The 17,631-nt window shown below is 48.9% G+C and overlaps 7 protein-coding genes across 7 annotated transcripts; 2 read left to right on the forward strand and 5 right to left on the reverse strand.

Annotated features, from left to right (window-relative positions):
* Positions 1 to 319: 319 nt before the first annotated feature.
* ANOM_001993 (RTA1 domain-containing protein) lies at positions 320 to 1,291 on the forward strand (the record flags this gene model as incomplete). The annotated part of the gene is made up of 3 exons (XM_015547250.1): positions 320 to 1,017; positions 1,068 to 1,142; positions 1,195 to 1,291. 3 exons carry the CDS (start codon positions 320 to 322, stop codon positions 1,289 to 1,291), a joined length of 870 nt encoding a protein of 289 aa, XP_015410701.1.
* Positions 1,292 to 1,691: 400 nt separating this feature from the next.
* ANOM_001994 (putative ubiquitin conjugating enzyme) lies at positions 1,692 to 2,363 on the reverse strand (the record flags this gene model as incomplete). Its single annotated transcript, XM_015547251.1, has 3 exons — positions 1,692 to 1,948; positions 2,017 to 2,109; positions 2,207 to 2,363. The coding sequence occupies 3 exons, from the start codon at positions 2,361 to 2,363 to the stop codon at positions 1,692 to 1,694; spliced, it is 507 nt and encodes a 168-aa protein (XP_015410699.1).
* A 667-nt stretch (positions 2,364 to 3,030) lies between these two features.
* ANOM_001995 (uncharacterized protein) lies at positions 3,031 to 4,344 on the reverse strand (the record flags this gene model as incomplete). Its single annotated transcript, XM_015547252.1, has 2 exons — positions 3,031 to 3,984; positions 4,066 to 4,344. Coding segments are annotated over 2 exons (1,218 nt in total), but the record flags the coding sequence as incomplete, so codon positions are not given.
* A 2,499-nt stretch (positions 4,345 to 6,843) lies between these two features.
* Positions 6,844 to 8,693, reverse strand: ANOM_001996 (MFS multidrug transporter; the record flags this gene model as incomplete). Its single annotated transcript, XM_015547253.1, has 6 exons — positions 6,844 to 7,777; positions 7,840 to 7,906; positions 8,116 to 8,300; positions 8,353 to 8,406; positions 8,461 to 8,574; positions 8,632 to 8,693. 6 exons carry the CDS (start codon positions 8,691 to 8,693, stop codon positions 6,844 to 6,846), a joined length of 1,416 nt encoding a protein of 471 aa, XP_015410698.1.
* Positions 8,694 to 10,565: 1,872 nt separating this feature from the next.
* On the reverse strand, positions 10,566 to 12,556 carry ANOM_001997 (sugar porter family MFS transporter; the record flags this gene model as incomplete). Its single annotated transcript, XM_015547254.1, has 7 exons — positions 10,566 to 10,756; positions 10,815 to 10,945; positions 10,998 to 11,651; positions 11,731 to 11,979; positions 12,043 to 12,298; positions 12,365 to 12,416; positions 12,482 to 12,556. The coding sequence occupies 7 exons, from the start codon at positions 12,554 to 12,556 to the stop codon at positions 10,566 to 10,568; spliced, it is 1,608 nt and encodes a 535-aa protein (XP_015410658.1).
* A 651-nt stretch (positions 12,557 to 13,207) lies between these two features.
* ANOM_001998 (uncharacterized protein) lies at positions 13,208 to 14,132 on the reverse strand (the record flags this gene model as incomplete). Its single annotated transcript, XM_015547255.1, has 3 exons — positions 13,208 to 13,291; positions 13,346 to 13,434; positions 13,502 to 14,132. 3 exons carry the CDS (start codon positions 14,130 to 14,132, stop codon positions 13,208 to 13,210), a joined length of 804 nt encoding a protein of 267 aa, XP_015410661.1.
* Positions 14,133 to 14,635: 503 nt separating this feature from the next.
* On the forward strand, positions 14,636 to 16,805 carry ANOM_001999 (uncharacterized protein; the record flags this gene model as incomplete). The annotated part of the gene is made up of 5 exons (XM_015547256.1): positions 14,636 to 14,684; positions 14,735 to 14,988; positions 15,044 to 15,084; positions 15,192 to 16,012; positions 16,069 to 16,805. The coding sequence occupies 5 exons, from the start codon at positions 14,636 to 14,638 to the stop codon at positions 16,803 to 16,805; spliced, it is 1,902 nt and encodes a 633-aa protein (XP_015410662.1).
* Positions 16,806 to 17,631: the final 826 nt, after the last annotated feature.

Genomic DNA, 17,631 nt, shown 5'->3' on the forward strand with positions numbered 1-17,631 from the left:
GATCCAATCAAGTCTCCCAAAGCATGCTTTTTCTTCTATGAGAAGCAGGAATTTGCCGACAGGATCCACTCGAGTCATGGCAATCGGGGAAGAGAAACGGGACTTTAAAATAGTATTCCGGTATTAAATATATACGAGGAGCCAGTCATCAAGTTGTCCCAACGGTCTCTCCCTAATTCTTTATCTTCATAGACTAGACGCCACATAAATTTATTCTTCTATACTTTCGTTTCTGGTGCCCGTCGTTCTTTTTCTTTTTTGGCTCATTTTCTTTTCTCTTCTCGTGTATACATATACTAATTTCGAAGCTCGAACCAACATGGCCAGCTACAACACTTGTACAGAAGTCACGCCCTTGTGCCCCGTCGAAGCTACAACGTACGGTTACTACCCCAACTATGGTGGTAACATCTTCTTCGCGGTCTTTTATGGCATTTGCGGCGTATTTCAACTCGGTTTCGGCATCTATTTCCGCTCGTGGACGCTGATGGTGGCGCTGGTGGTCGGCACGCTTCTCGAGATGGCGGGTTATATCGGTCGAGTATTGATGAATAAAAATCCTTGGGATGGCGGCGCGTTCAAGTTGCAAATCGTGGCGATTATTCTGGGGCCAACGTTCATCGCGGCGGGCATCTACCTCACCTTGAAGCACATCATCCTTTCGCTGGGACCGGAACACTCGCGCCTCAAACCGAAATTGTTCACCTGGATCTTCATCGGCTGTGACATTGGGTCTCTGATTTTGCAGGCGGCTGGTGGTGGTGTGGCGGCTGCTGCTGGAAGTGACCAACAGGATCTTCTGAATGCAGGAAATGACATTATCATCACGGGTATAGCGTTCCAGGTCGCAACCATGTCCGTCTGTGGAGTGTTGGCTCTGGACTTTTTCATCCGTTATCTTCGTCGTAGCTCGGGAGAGAAGGCTCTGGACGGTGGGAACGGACGGAACAATATCAAGCTGGTGGTTATCGCAGATATATTTGCCTACTTTACGGTCTTAATTCGGTGTATCTATCGGTAAGTCTTTCAGGGACGATGTGAATCGCTTGTACTAACGTGATATGCAGTATCCCAGAGATGGCAGGCGGATGGGGGAACCCCTTGATGCAAAAGGAGGACGAGTTTCTGGTTCTGGATGGAATGTGAGTACCCTCATAGACTTCTCCCGACCATGCAGATTGCTAAGCTCACCAGGATGGTTGCCTTGGCGGTATTGGCCTTGACAGTTTTCCATCCCGGATTCTTCCTCCCATCCTTGAGGAAGGGGAGCAAAAACATGGAAGCCGCCTGATATACTTACTCATCCTATATGTCTCAAGATACCCCAAGCATGACAACAGAAATAAACAACAATTCAAGATACATGCAGATAGATATATTCATTTCGTTCAGAAACTGAACATATGTTGGCAGCGCTATGCTGCAGTATGGTCAAGGAACTATGAAACAACGGCAATGCAAAACGAGAAAGTCCAAATTTCAACTCCGAGCCGATATCACGTAACTCCAGGGGAGACAGAGAACTTAGATGAATGGAAGATAAGAAAGGCGCGGAGACAAACAGCTGGCGCTACTCGATAGACTAATAGTCCATCATGCGAAGGTAAAACGGAAAAAAAAAGTTCAAGCCTTTCAACCCAATGGCCAACAACACCAGTCACGCATAAATCTCATTATGAATCAAGAGCGCTTTACTCCTCGCCCAAACTGTCTCGGACACACTTGCGAACCCGCTTCTTAAACTCCTTAGGGTCTTCTCTCCATAGGCGGGCAGCTTCCACGTTGGCGGGGCTCTCGTCATTCGGGCTTGAGAGCATGGAGATCACGGATAGCAGGATTGTCTCCGGGGTCTGGACGGGGGACCAGCGCTCTGCAGCAGACTCGTAACCGTACTTGTCTTCCTCGGGTGGGTGCAGGATGGAAATACAGACGTCGCCATTGGGGTAGACTATAGGTTATCAGCGTTTGGTTCGGGATAGACAAGCAGAGCGGGGAATGAGGGGAGAAGATGCATACTGTTCGGGTGGAAAAGTGGTGATTCAAATTTCATCTTCGGTGGCATATGTGGGTATTCGGGAGGAAAGGAGAGTCGAGCACGGAAGAAGCCGCCTGTTAAAAAAAATCCAAAGCCAATCAGTAAGTGTCTGAGGGTCTATATGCTGCTGGATTATCGAATCTTTCCGGAACCGTCAGATTATAGACTTACCGCCGTACAACTTGACATCGTCTGAGATCATGAGCATGACTTCCCACTCAAACACATTATTATCAACGAGCCCACAGCTGATGCCAGGAAGGTCCTTAGCAGACTGCATCTGTTGCAGTTGCCCCAACAGCATGCGACCTGCTGGTGATGTAGCCATGGTGGTGGCTCTGGTCTCGGGAGGGGTAACGTGGGGCGAGAATGAGGAACGGGATGAAGGGATATGGCGCCTGACGGGGACCTAGGAGCGCATGCAGTTGATATAGCGGTTCGACAATAGGAGGACTCTCCAAAGGTACCCAAGAGGAGGAAAGGGAGAAAAGATTAGCAGTGAGGAGAGAAGTGGTGAAAGGATAGCCACTAGGGCGGTGTGTTTGATCGAGTGGGGGGCGGGGCTATTGGTCAGTTGGATGGCCTTAGTCAGGCATCGACGGAGTCTGTTCCTCAGCCACTCGACTCCGTATGTATCTATACTAAACTTATGGAACAACTACGTAAGCGACGGTCTTGTGCATAATATACTCGTAGAATGGATTCAACTGAGCATTCCAGATGCAATAGGAAAAAATCTGTCCTCGGCATAACTAACCAAGGGCCACTATCAACACAATAGGAGAGGTCAACAGGACAGCCAAGACGAAACTTTTCTGGCTCTATAGCCACTCGGGTCGGTGCTTCGTAGTGAATGAGTATGGCACAAGGATGAGAAAAGTCATGTCCAAGTTGTACAACAAAAAAGAATCAAAAGGAAAAGAAAAAAAAAAATAGAGAGAGTAATAAAATTAAAAGATAACAAGGATAAAGATAAGAAAGTCTCATGTACGTTAAAATATATGGATCAGCTAAGCGTTGGCCTCACTACGCCGGATACCGTATGTCAATGCCCCTGCGTGGACTTGGCATCCAAGTACAACTGAAAAGAGGATCACCGCGGCAAACTCCATGGCAAAGGCCTTACCGATCACCTTCAGGTAGCGAATGCGAGCAGGTCCATCGAAGGTTGCCCATGCATCTTTAATGCTAAGTTTACCGCTGCCGCCCAGAGTGGCAGGAACCACCTTTCCGCCGAAGGAGCGGTCAAAGGGTACGATCGCGTCATCCTCCTTTGGGAGCATGGAGGCTGCAACACGAATCGTAACGGCCCGCACGGGGATGGATACGAGGGCGGCAAGTAGAGATGGGATGGCGATGGCTGTGGCGGCGCGGCTCACAAGCTCAGCCGGTGGGAGGTTAGCGTTGGGATCAACAACCAAATCACCCAGAGCTCCGGCAGCTCCGGCAATAAATAGAGGAATGTAGAAAGCGGCACAGACAGCGCCTTGCTCGAAGGCAACGACGGGTGCAATTTTCAGCCAGCTCTTGAAGCCGGGAATGCGCTGATAGAAGCGCTTGGAGGAGGGCTCGGATATCACAATATGTACCCAGGTCAGTTCCAGGTTGGCCAGGGCCATGCCGATGATCATTCTGGCGGCCAGCTGCCCGCCAAAGTTGGTCATGGACACAGGTAGAATTGAGAATAGAAATCCCTCGGCCAGAGAGTATGTCATAAACAGACCGAAGCCGCGGAAACGAGACCAGAAGCCGGCACGGGCACGGAGATGTTTAATGGAGGTGCGCAGGGTACTAGTGACAGGTTGCGGGCGAAGGGTGCGTGCCTCGGGCTCAACCGGGTCCACATCCTTGTTAGGATTGAAATCGGACTCAACACGGATATAGAGATCAGGGTTGGTATCCTCGATGGCGGCGAGGGTAGCAACCACCATTCCATAGGTGTACTCGATCTAGAGATGGTATTAGCGATCGTATAACATCTAGAGCAAAACCTGCTGAAGTAGGAACATGACAAGGAATAGTGACCTTACCGAGAATACAACAAAAAAGAAAGCTAGGACAGAGAAGACAAAAAGACCAGCGAACCACCCCGAGAGATGAATGGAGGGCACTTCACGGTCTTTGGCGGAGGCCAGCTCCATGCCTCGGCGAACAAGGGACGAGACGACCATGGCTGTGGACTCCCGTATCAGTTCCTGGCTGAGACGGGGAGGGGAGTAATCGGTTTTGGTCCGGAAGAAGTTGAGTAAGAAAGTAAAAAGAATACCAAGCGAAAGACCGATAGTTAGATGATGGAAGATTAGATGAAATCGAAGGTTGAAGAAGATGGTGAAAGGTGATGGATGATAACGAGGGCCGCAATGAGGCTGAGCGGTACGCCGTGTTCTGCCCCACCAATAACCATGGGGGCCGGCCCCACCCTTCCGGACTCGTCCTAGCATTCCACCTGACAGGAGGAACCCTGGAACGGCTCTGTTCACCTTGTATCGAATAATTCCAACAAAACTCAATGGCTCCTCAAGTCTTTCAATATGTTTCAGCCACAACCAATACGTTGTGATAACAATGGATAAACTGATGTTCATTGCCAAGCCTGGGGTACGAGGACGCCAGCATGCAGAATGTAGTCCTTGGCAGCAAGGTGTCGATGTAATGGGCGTTGCCTAGCTAGTAATTTTAAACATGGAATAATAATAATTTTTTTTAAACAAAAAAAGAGAAAAGAAGGAGAGTGATAGTGAAGAACTTCAGAGGAAATATACAGAGCATGTTGTTCCCTGTAGCAAAACACCTTTCATAATATCTCAAATGGGAGTGAAAACATCCACAAACACCGAAAAACTCCAATGACATGTCACATCCATTACCCTTGCCAGGAAAGTGAAGAGATAAAATGGGCCCACTTTGTATAGGAATCTCATACAAATTCACGTCCCCCCAGAATTACATTCGGACATGGGAACGTTTGGACACATCTTCCTCTTCCAGTCGAGGTCGGTGGGACTATGGGAGGATGGGGGCTGCGAGCTGACCGGCTGAGACCAGTGGTGCTTAGAGAGGCCCATTCCACTGTGAATAGGGCCTATAAGCAAGGTTCCTTAGTTTAAGAACCTTTTCTGGGTGGACCTTTAGTGGTAACATGCCTGATGGAGGGAAGCTTAGAGAACTATGAACCTTAACAACATGCATATAGGGTGCTATAGTGACCTGAGTTCTGATTGGCTGATTCTGCTGCTTATATTAAGTGGTCCTGTGGCCGGTATATGCTTGTTGTGTGCTTTACTATGAATATAAATTCTGGGTTATCTATACTGTGTTCGGTCAACGTGTTGAATAATCTGTGGTCTCATCGTCTCATTTGTTTAGCTGGGTTTGCTCCTGAACTTCCTAGTTATGACGTATAGGTATGATAGTTCCGGGGGTCTCTCTAAGTATGGGTTTGTGTAGTATAGATATATAGATGCTCTGAGGAATTCTACCACTTACCCTGCGTATGTAGGTCTCTTAATGTATATAAATATTAAGTGTCTCATTAGTTCATAGATAAGGCCTCTGCCTGACAGCATGTTAAACTACACAGAACTTGTATAACCTTCCTACCTGGAATGGGCAGTGGTGATAGGGTAGGTGATTAGACCCAATTTACTGGAAAGAACATCTGGACCCTGCAAGGTGCGAGACTGTTTCGTAGTCACGCCCTGTGGGGGAGGACATAAACCGTCACTACGATGTATGATACCCGGGTGTTACTACTGCCTCAGCACATTTCCTTGATGTCTTAATATGTTGACTTTACTATCAGTGACTCTTTGAATGCCCATTTTAAGCCTTGTTTCTACCAGCCCGAGGGACAGCTTCTAAATCTGGACTGGGGGTATTCATTCTGGACCTACGAGAGTGTATGGAAGCCTTACAAGCATGTACAACGTGTGGCGGGAATTGTTCAGTGTCAAGTAGGTCAAGGGACTGGCAACATTCCTAAATTGCCATCTTTCATTGTTTGCGAGGGAGGTATATTCAGTGATCCAAAGGTGCCCAAATAATTGTTCTTTCGCTGACCCTTAGCCCTGGGAAGTCCCACTCGGTATCGGATGTATGAGGTCTAGAACTCGTGAATGATTTGATTGTCCGCCCTGTACAATCTAGTTGATTTCGTTACTATGGACCAAGGTTCTTACCCCATATGCATTCAGTTCAGCAATTATAGCGTCAGGCTCTGAGGTTTGCGTGTCTTAGAGCCAACATTCACGGACGGCCCAGAATAATGATGCCCAGTCACCACAGTCCCCCTTTTCAGATCCTTTCTTTCCGCGAGGATATACCTGGTCCCATCAAGATAGCCACTTACAATGGCGAAGTGTGGGGCATTCCGCACATGAAATCTTTAATGGAGAGCTCTGCCGTGAGAACACAGATATTTTATTAACTCAAGTGTACGATAAAGGGCAAAGCGAATCGGCCTCCGTATTCGTTTGCTACATCGAGTGTTGCGCTCCCCTAGTCAACTGAACAGTTATTAGTAGATGAAATTATCACTCTCCCAAGAAGAATACGTGTACAATATTAAACTGTTTTTCAGCAGGGTATGGAACGGTACAACTATCAAGGACTACAAGCGTTCCTACTGTTTGTCAAAGATTCTTCTATATATGTATTCATACGTATTTGAAGCCCTTCTGGACCAATATGTAATCGGACTTAATATGTACACAACTTAATCTAAGAGTGATAACGAGCAAATCATTGGCTTGGCAAAGACCAAAACCAAAAGCCATGTTTTACAGGCGATATAAGGAAAACATGGGCCATTACGGGATCTCGGCAGTAGGGACCTTCTCCACACTAGGCTCATCCTTCTCATCAACCTCGTCTGAAGTCCACATAGATTCGCGCATGAACGGACTACGATGACGAATTTGAGGACCCTTTAGCACCAAAACGACAGGGACAACCGACAGCGCGATACCGATAAAGCCCAACAAGGAACCGGCCCATCCGAAGCCGAGATTCGAGAACAGCTGAGGCGAGGCCAAGGGCAAGAAAGCACCGAATGAGTTACGACCCAACGAAGCAGCCGACAGAGCTGAGGCGGCATATTTCTCGTATGCGTCGGTGAGGTAGTTGACCACGGCCATGTATATGGAGTAGATACCGATACCGGCGGCTGTGATGCCGATGGTGGGCACAATCCAATGCACATCGGGCATACTGGCCCAGCCATACCAGAACAGACCGCCTGCGAAGAGCAAGCTACCGGGAATAGCGGTGTAGAGGCGAGCCTCGGGGATGGGCTTCCCGGGCTTTTCGGAGTTGCGTTTGGCTGAACTCTGATAGATCCAGTCCTGGAGAGGGTTGATGGCTGTGCCGATGACGGCACCCACGGAGATAGCGAGCTGGACGAGACCGGTGGCCATACTGCCCCAGCCATAGTTGGTGCTGTAGGTTTGGACCACACTGGAGAAGAATAGATACAAGATACCCCAGGCAAAGCTGATCCAGAGTGTGAAGAAGATGACGACAGGCTCAGTTACGAGCATGCGCGTAGGACGTTGGAAGGAGATCTGCAGGAGTTTGAGAGTGCTGACCTTGTCAAGCTCCGCTTGGGCATACACAGGTCGGCCGGTTTCCTTCCGGATCTTTCGTGCCCGTTTCTTCAAGATCACATCTGGGCGGGTTTCGCTGAGGATGAGGTAAAATACGGGAATAAGAGCGGCATTATAGATAATCTGAATGTAGAAGATCCTGCATATTTTCATGCACTGTCAGAGAGGGGTGTTGGTACATGAGGATAACGGATAGCTTACCAACGCCAGGGGTCAGACTTGTGGATCTGCACAATGGCCGAACCGATGAAGGGGCCAAGTGCGATACCTACAACACTGGTGAAGCCGAACAATGACATAGGCAGACTACGAGCCTTCTCGCCCAACCAAACGTCACTGATGCTTCCTCCGACGATGTTGATGGAGACCGATGAGGCACCACCACCAAAGAAACGGGTGACAACCAGCGTGGCGAAGTTGTTCGCGAATGCCGACGGGAATAGAGAAATCACCAGGATCACATAGGCCACAAAATACCCAGCATGCGGCCAGAAGACTCAGTGAGAGGCACAAAAATCAACGGCCAGAAGGCAGCGCCCATATTCCAGGACGTCGTAGCCCAGTACAGATTGGGAAAGGGGGAGTTCTGGACATGGAACTTCTCTTCCATCCAGTCATTTCCAGAGCCATATGTTCCTGCCGGAAGTCCAGTCAAGATGGAGCTATTTGAAGGTGTCAGCGAACAATTAAAGGGAAGGGGTGTAGGTGTCTCACATAAAGCAGACGGTGACCGTTAGGAGCCATTTGTACTTGAGACTCCAGTTGAACCTGAGAAGGGTCAGTAAATACAAATGCAACTATCTTGATAGACAGCATGATTACATACGGGTTCTCAGGATCATTTGGACCGTTCCAAGTGTGGATTTCGATATCCTGCTGTTACGCAATTCCTCGGGATCGACATTGTTGTTATCAAAGCCAAAGAAGCCCTTCAGCCTAAGAGGGTGTCAGCCTGACCGTGATAAAACTCACAGCAAACGTTAGGGTCCTAACCTGTCCAGAAAAGAATGGCTGGACTGACTTTGCGGGGCGTTGTTGGCGGGTTGATCGGCCATTGTGAGAGGCAGTCAACAGAAGGGCGCTGGCGTCAGTGGATTTCGAACCAATTTGACCGTCTCATGAAAGGGGAATAGAAAAGGAACAGGAAACTGCACCCCCGAAATCTACATTCGAAGACCTGAAAACTCGTTCAATCGAGAAAGTTAGTTCCGGGGGTTCCTAGACTGGACCCCCGAGGATTCCGATTCGGCATGCCGAACAGACAAGTAAAAAGCATGAGAGCCGACCGGGAATTTCGTCATTATGGAGTACGGAACCCTCGGCCACTTCGATGGCAAATCCATTCTTGGGGCCGGTGAAGAGCTTCTGGCTTTGTGACAGGCCAACGCGCTGGAAGACCCACGGGTATAGCTCCACGATGCCGTGGGTGGAGTACGACTAATGCAACGTTCTCGATGCGTCTGCTAACTCCTGCAGTGCTTTTCAGAATTTGACTCGATCCGTCCAGGGAACTTCACTTCAGCACTGGGAGCGTATTCGTGGAAACCATAGTGAACTTCGGTAATCAACCACTGGAACAAGCTGAGTTTCCAACCCGTACGGTTGGTCTATGACGAACTACATCTGCTACTGGCTTTGGTGTACACAATCAGTTCATCTGGTTGCATTTCCACTTTTCCGCCCCTTTTCTTTTTGCATTGGAGAATGCTTTGTTGGAATTACGGAGTACTACTATGAACGATATCGATCGCTCGGTGAGCTAGTGCATGGTTTATAGATTAATCCACCCACCATTCTAGGGTCGCAGCCCTCTCTACACAGTAGATGACAGCATGCCTATCCCTTTTCACTGTGGACTTCCTCATCTTTCACACAATCGACGTAAATCTCTCACTCCCATTCATGGTACCGCCGAAGATCTTCCGTCATCGTGGCGATGTGGCAAATCGAACGGCAAACTCTAAAGCCCCAAAGCCCTAACTCGGAATATCCTCACTTTTGTGATTTCTTGCTTCTCCCCGTCTTTTTTTCTCTTAATTACTTGCAGCAATTCCACCTTCCTATGGTAAACTAGGCGACCGAAAAATTCACGAAATCTTATGGTGCCTGGCTATTTTCCCACTAGGATTATTCTAAATTGGATAGACGACTGAAGTGGGCCCTTGCACGGATTTAATTTGCATGGACCGCCCCACACCTGGCTTGCTTTATGCCTTGAAAATGGGTACTACTGTGTCCAGTGGGCTTTTAGGATATCGATTATTAATTGAGGAAAGCACTGTGCAGTGTTTTTTTTCCTTTTCTCTTTTTTGTTCGGAGCGGTAGCCAGCGAACTGTTCACTGCTATTCTGAGGTAGTGTCCACGCGAGTGTGAATCTGATGCGAAGATGGCCAACCCAATGTATAGAAGAGCTAAGAACAAGCTATACACAGTCGCCGAGTTCCTCATATTGTTGCAGATTACATTGTTCAGAATATGAAAAAGAAACACAAAAGTCATCAGTCTCCTGTACCATGAGGCACATGTCTCGAAGGGTTGAGCCATGGCCTCAGCTAGCTCAATATGGGAAAAGGCAACAACTGATAGAGATTGGAAACCATGATTAGGATAAATTTGCGGTTCCGTAAACATCTAACGGCTCGGAACGTGGAGCCAAGCTTCTTTGGTACAACACTATCAAAGGCATAAATATGTTGAAGGAATCATAGAATGGACAGTTCACTGTTTCAGGGATAAGTAGTCTAGTCTTTGACTATACTATCTATGTCGTCTAGGGTTACTGTGACCAGAAAACTTGAATATAAAACGGCTCGCTTATAATATATAATATATCTCAAAACGCATCACGCCATCGTACGTGGTATAGATAGTTTCCTTAGTTAAGCATTCATCCTGCACCATGCAGTCAACACTCCCACAATTTCACTTATTCCACATGTTCTACCATAAGGTCATTGGCTTTCCTAGTCTTGATTTCACCAATCTTTCTCATCTCATGGTCTTCATGCTCGATGTACTTCAGCGGGCGTTTAACGGAGATGGCATCCGGGTCCTTGACGACGATCAACGACGGGTTGGAACGGTAGTATGCGTCGATGTCTTCCAAGGTACGGTTGGCTAGAACGACATCAAGGTCAGTATACCTTTGAGGAGAATAACAATTGAGAGAACGCACCCGTTTCAGGATAGAAGAAATAGATGACTGGCAAAAAGGCAGCGTTGAACACCGTCCAGACGATCCAAAACTTCCAACCGATGTTTTGAATACCAATCGGAGTGATTTCCACGATGACAAAGTTCGTAAGCCTAAGTCAATCAGCATGATCGCTAGTACAGTTTATATGGGCAGGAAGGTTACCAATTTGTGGCCGTCGCCACAGCAGCTCCCTTGTTCCGCATTTGGAGGGAGTTGAGCTCCGTAGGATAAAGCCAAGGGATCTCGAGCATACCAAGACCAAAGGAAATGTAGAAAAGGAAAAAGAATACAATAGAGGCGGAGCCGAATTTCTGTCCTTGGGGTGTATCAGCATTGGCCTCCGCATAGCGCAGCAGAATCGTGATGATCAGGAAAGCAAAGAACTGGCCCGCGGTAGACAGCATCATCAGGCCGCGGCGTCCCATCCTCTCGATCAACCCTACTGCACAGCAGGTGCAAATCAGATAGGTGACTGAATTGACTGCCGTAAGAAGCCGTGCCATCGAGTCAGAAAGCCCGACGAACTGCATAAGAACAGTGGGCAGATAATAGGACATTATATTCACGCCTTCAAATTGTTGCATGAACTGTGTGCCGGCGCCAAGGATCAGTCGTCGCAAGGTTTTGGTGTCTGTGCTGTCAGTCTTTCTGCGTAGAAAAATGTCGCGCCATCGGATGGCATTCTCTCGCTCGTAGTTGATCGCGTATTCGATTTCATTTTTCTGTGCCACAACGTAAGGGTCGTCGACGGGCTTGTCTTCAATGCAGGAAAGGATTTCGACGGCTTCCTTTTCGTATCCTTTTTGCATAAGCCACCTGCGTTTAGGGGGGCATAGTGAGTGAATGACCCAAGACATATTTGGAAGCCTGGACAAGAACAGTGTAGAAAACGCACCTCGGGGACTCGGGAAGCCATGGGACGGTTGCAAACAGAACGAAGATAAACATGAACTGGAAAGCGATCGGAAACCGCCAGGCCACTGCACCACCGGCAAAGGAAAGCCCGTAGTTGATCCAGTTGACCATGGAGAAGCCAAGGATGTTCATGACCATTTCCAGGAAAACAAGCTTCCCTCTCCATTTGGGAGAAGAAGTCTCTGTTTGCCAGATTGGCGCTGTTGATGTGTTGATACCATTTCCGAAACTGTCCTCAACTCAGCTATGAAGAGGAAATAGGAGCAAGAAACCACTCATTGGAAAAACATACCCGAGAATGACTCGACCGACGAATATCTGTGGAAGACTGTACGACGTGCACTTGAGCAGGGTGCCGATCGCCATAAGGGTGGTTCCTAGCAAGATTGACTTCTTCCGACCGAGGCGCTCGCCAATGCTGAAGGCCACGAGTGCACCGAAGAAACACCCAACGTCGTAGATGGCGGTTACAGTGGAGAGCGTCGTGGTCTTTGAGCGTCCCACTAGGTCGTGAACTACCAGAAAGTCTTCCGTAACCACAACACCACCTTGGGAGGATATCGGTCAGTATCATACGCAGTCCCCTTGAGGGTCAGGGGTTCGGATAAGCATACTAAAAAGACCTTGGTCGTATCCAAACAAACTCATATCGGTGGCACAGGCAACCTGCTCAGTAAAACAAGGAGTCAGTCACATATCGAAAACAGGAGTTCGACAGACAAGGAGCTCACAGTAATCCAGAACGTTAGCCACCCCCCTTTCAAACCAAAGTAGGGTTTCTTCTGAGAGTCCTTTAAGAACGCCATTGCGAGGAAAATAAAAGATAATCTGAATATGCAAACTCAAGAAAGATAGAAGAACACTCCTACTCACCCCTGTGGTGCATAGAGTGAGACAGATCGAAAACTGCTCTTTAGGCAGGCTGGAGAAGACACTCAGGGTTGCAACCGATATACATACATTTTTATATGCGATGCTCGGCCCGATGCTAACATCGCTGAAATCGGTAACGCCAAATCAACGCTCCACGACGTCGTGCGACACTTGCGGGGTAAACGCATTCCCGATGATGGGGTGGAGTCTGGGGAACCGCAGCGCAACTCTCGGTCAAGACGCAGGCTTTGGCGGCGTCTTCCACGAAGCCCCATCCAGCTATCCAGCTATCCAGATCCACTTCCCAAACAGGAAATTTAGGAGTGACCAGTCTGGACCAAGTCGCCATGTCGTCATGCCAGGCCGATAGTTCAAAGGTAAGGTTTACTATTATGCACGATTTTGGAAGGATCTACGAGGAATCACTCTGGAGAGAGAGAAACAAGACTATGTTGTCCGAGGTGATCAATGTATAGTTGCATTTCACTTCTACAAGTCCAACCCGGAAAGAAAGACGAGCAAGAAGATAATTCATTAAAACTGCATAAAACATAATCTATCTAGTAAAGAAGAGAATGAAGACCTCAAGGCAAAGTGTATCCACCGTCAATGACAATATTGGCTCCAGTCATATAGCAGCAGGCATCGCTAGCCAGGAAGACGTATGCCTAGGAACAAGGATCAGTATATAAGCTTCAATCCACGCGTTATACGCAACTTACACCTTTCAACTCGGCTGGGTCGCAAATCCGGCGGCCAGGGACCATGTTGAGCCACTGTTCGAATAATTCCTTTGGCTGCTGGGTGAGCACTATTGACGCCATCATCCGTTAGCCTTCTTACCAAAGTGTACCTTTCCTGGGTGGGGATGGACTCACTTTTAGTCATAATGAATCCAGGCGAGATACAGTTCACCCGCGCAAAATCAGTCCACTCGACAGCGAGGCTCTTGGCCAAATGCACCGCTGCCGCCTTAGAGGCATTGTATGCGACTTGTGTTTGAGGGATATTGACCAGGATGGAGCTGACGGAGGCAGTGATGACGAGGTTGCCCCTACCCTGCTTTTTGAAAATCTTTCCTGCCGCCTGGGCTGTCCACATAACTCCGTCGTAGTTAACGAGGTTGTCGCGACGCCAGCTCTCCTCGGTGTACTCAAGGTTGGGGCAGTTGGTGCACACCCCAGCATTAGCCACGACAACGTCCAGCTTTCCATGACCAAACTCTTCAGTGATCTGGTTTAGGGTAGCTGCAATCACATCACGCTTGGTAACATCGGACTGGTAGGCCTGGACCCGTTGTCCCGTCTCCGTGGCTACCTTAGCGGCAGTCTCGGGGGCGTCGGTGCTGGAGGTGTAGATCAGGGCTACGTCGGCTCCGGCTTCTGCTAAACCGCGCACCACCTCTAGGCCGATGCCCCGAGCGCCCCCGGTCACAGCGACAATTTTGCCTTTGAGTGAGAACTGCGAGAGCACGTTGTCGCGCAAGTTTGGGGACTGGTAGAGAGGCATTTTGTGGAATTGAACTCGAGAAAGACAGAGAACCAGGGAGAGTCTAGTTATGGCAATGAGCTTGTAGAATGATGAATGATAGACGTTAAAGGGTGATTGGACGGCATTTTATAGTATAAGAAATGAACAGTTTGTGCGCTTGCTTGGTGATTGTAGGTTCTGCACGACATGGCCTGGGGATGGACACTGATCGGAATTAGGGCTCCGTTGGGGGGCGGTAGACCTGCCTATAATAGTAATATAGCCGTGCCAGGCAAAATTACCCAGACCAGAAAGATTTGCGACGACAACTCGCTTGGGCCAACTTTGACTACTCTCGATATTGATTCAACCCCTTCCTACCCTGATCTTCCTCACCCACGGGGTACCTGCTCCCCTTGACACTGTTTCACTCCCCTTGCATGACCGGTGATTTCGTCACCCTGGCCAATGGACGTTCCCCATGTCTTCCCCGCATAGAACAGGCCAGCGCCAGTTGGGCCGTGCGCGTGCCTCATCACAAAATGGCAACACTACACCAAGCCGAGAACACCAGCGGTCTCGGAAGGGCTGGTATATGCCGAAATTGTATGCATTAGCTTCGCATAGCTGACTCCCAGCAGTCCCGAATGCCGGAAGCGCAAAATTAAGTGTGACGAACGAAAGCCAGAATGTGGCCAGTGTCGCCGAAGTGGCCGAGTTTGTCGCATCATCGACAGTCTATTTCGACCCCACACTTATTCCTTTTTGGCGTCGTCCTCATCGCAACGAACAAGTCTCCCTTCTTATCGGAGGTCTCGCTCTCCAGAGCCTCCTCGGAGGGCAGAGACCCCTGGTCGCGATGTCCCGGTGGGTGAGGGACAAACGCCGCATCAGAGTAGGGCGATCAAAGATGGATGACTTGAAATAAACTTTGACTGACCAATATGCAGTTAGCTTGGCTACGGAAGCTCCTTCGGTTGAAAGACCCCAAGTGAGGGCAGCCACGCCGGGATCTCCACCTCAGCAGGGAGATCCTGATTCTAGTGTTCATTCTATAGCAAGAAGCTTGGAGAGCCGACATACTCCGGGATTATATAGTGGCGAAGATACATTGGCTGATTTGTCCTATCCAATTGCCCTCGCTCCCCCAGCAGAACCTAATCCACTGGCCCTTGTCAACACTCACATCCAACATGAGCAGGAGGAGATCGGAATCGCGCCATCGATTAATGATTCGTGCGCTCTTCTGGATGCCACGCCTGAAAGTGTCGACCAGGATCGCCACGAGATCGCTTTCTTCCTGCGCTATTTTTCAGAGGAGCCAGCCCGATGGATGGATGTTTGCTCCGACCATCCGTACTTCAGTGAGCAGGTGGTCCTTTTGTCATCAGTATGTCCACTGGTGCGGTATGCTGCTGTTGCCCTTGCAGCCAAACAACTGGGCTATATGAAAAATCCAGAATGCGCAATACGACAGACACGAAACCACAGATTCATGCTGCAAGCATTTTCGGAGTCGAGTCTGGACTTCTTATGTTACGGGGCCAAGTATTATGATAAAGCCATCCAGATATTGGCCCAACACCTTTCTCATGAAGAGCGCTGTACTTCTCAGCTCTCTCCTTATGGAGTATACCAGACTGGCTTAACCCCACAAAGCAATGACCTCAGTGTCCTTGGTGACCATGACAGCACGGCAACTACGCTGCAGGTTCTCGCAGCGTGCATACTGTGTCAATACGAGGACTTGAGTGCTACGATGAGGGCATGGGCGGGCCATTTGCATGGCATCTACAAACTACTTCGGCCATACCTTAGTGATACAATGAATTTACCGACAGCTGTACATGTACCGCAACCGATGAAAGCCATGAATGCGGTGTTTTGGTTCTTCGCACTGAATGACATGCTAGATGCCTGTAAGTTGGATTGACATATTAGAACGGGCTGTGTACTGACTCTCCAAATTAACAAGATGTCAACAAACGGAACACTCGGCTAGACTTTCGCAAAATTTTTATCTGGCGTAGGATGGGCCTGCCTCTAGACGACAGTGGGTATTTAATGCCCGGCTACATAGACGAAGCGCATGCAGAAACGATCCTTTTCAAAGCATTGATCCGGCTCATGTGCCAGCTGGTCAACTCTGATCTAGGCAACTCAGTTGAATGGAACGCAATCAACGAACAGTTTGACCGATGGCAGGCCATTCTCCCGCTATCCTTCTCTTCCGGCGTTTCTTGGCCCCATTTTGCCGGATCGGATAATGCGCAACAGGCCACTCCTTCGGAGCTCTCCGCCCATGAGTCTTGGTTTCCCAAGGATGCATGTGCGATTTCTATGGCATTCTACCATATGGCGCGGATGTTGCTACTCATTCATCGTCCAGTAGAGGCATTCCTCCGACAGTCGCAAAATAACCCAGATCTTCTCACTGCGTATCATACTTTGCAGCAGGATCTACGTCGCCAGGCAATGGAAATTATCGCCATCGCGCGCGGGGCTCCAAATTCCACAGTGAGGAAGTATCTTTTGCAACCTCTGTATGTGGCCGGTCGGTGTCTAGCTGATACGGGAGAGCGCCAGGAGCTACTCGACATCCTCCAACAAATTGACGATGACCTTGGGGTGTTTACTGATTATCGCCAGAAGGATCTCTCTGAGGAATGGGGAATTCCCTATAAACCTGCAGAAAAGGATATAGTTCCGTGACCAACCAGGTGCCTAGGAAGAGATACCATACAGCATATATGGCCTGTCGAGGCTCCGATTTGGGTCGAATAAGACCTTCATCGCGCCGCATTTTCGATCGGTGACTGCCTCACACGCCTCTCCCCGCATCCTCCAGTTGGAATCTATTTGCCATCAGCTTTCCAAGCCTACCATTCTGCTCTCCAAGACCCGGATTGCCCTTGGCCACAATCGCGCCTGCGATACGTGACCAAGGATGTGCGAAGCGATGACTCGCCACGGCTCGGTCTGCCATGTCCCTAGAAGCGGCTCTCAGGTCTGTTCTGGCCAGACATGGGCTTATCAAGTCTCAAAACGAGGTGAGAAGAAAAGCCCACAGATCTCCGTGCTTTAATAACGGCTGTCCCCCGCCCAGTCGCAGAGTTGAGCCCGACGAGACGGATTCCTCATGCCATTACCACGATTAGCAAACACTTGTACCCGATACTACGCTAAGGAATTAGGTAGTGAGCGTGTCATGAAGTTCATATACATAAAACGTTCTACTTGCGCCATGAATATACAAATATCTACACTGCCCCCTCTCCTTCATATGTAATTCCCACCCAGAATTCCCTAATTCGGTTGCAATGCACCCATCGGGAGAATTACCACCCATAATACTTAGTCCGAATATATCTAGAACCAGAACACATGTGTCGGAAGAATGAAATTGTATGATCGCTGAGCGTAGCCAAGGGATACGTAATGCCGTATCCACACCCGCATGAATTTCCGTATTCGGCAAAACGCGGGGTGTCCAATGTGGAGAACACTACATTTGTTTTTCCAGGGTAGGTTACGTTCA

Source organism: Aspergillus nomiae (genome assembly GCF_001204775.2).
Source record: "Aspergillus nomiae NRRL 13137 chromosome Unknown contig00025, whole genome shotgun sequence".
Classification (NCBI taxonomy): Eukaryota; Fungi; Ascomycota; class Eurotiomycetes; order Eurotiales; family Aspergillaceae; genus Aspergillus; species Aspergillus nomiae.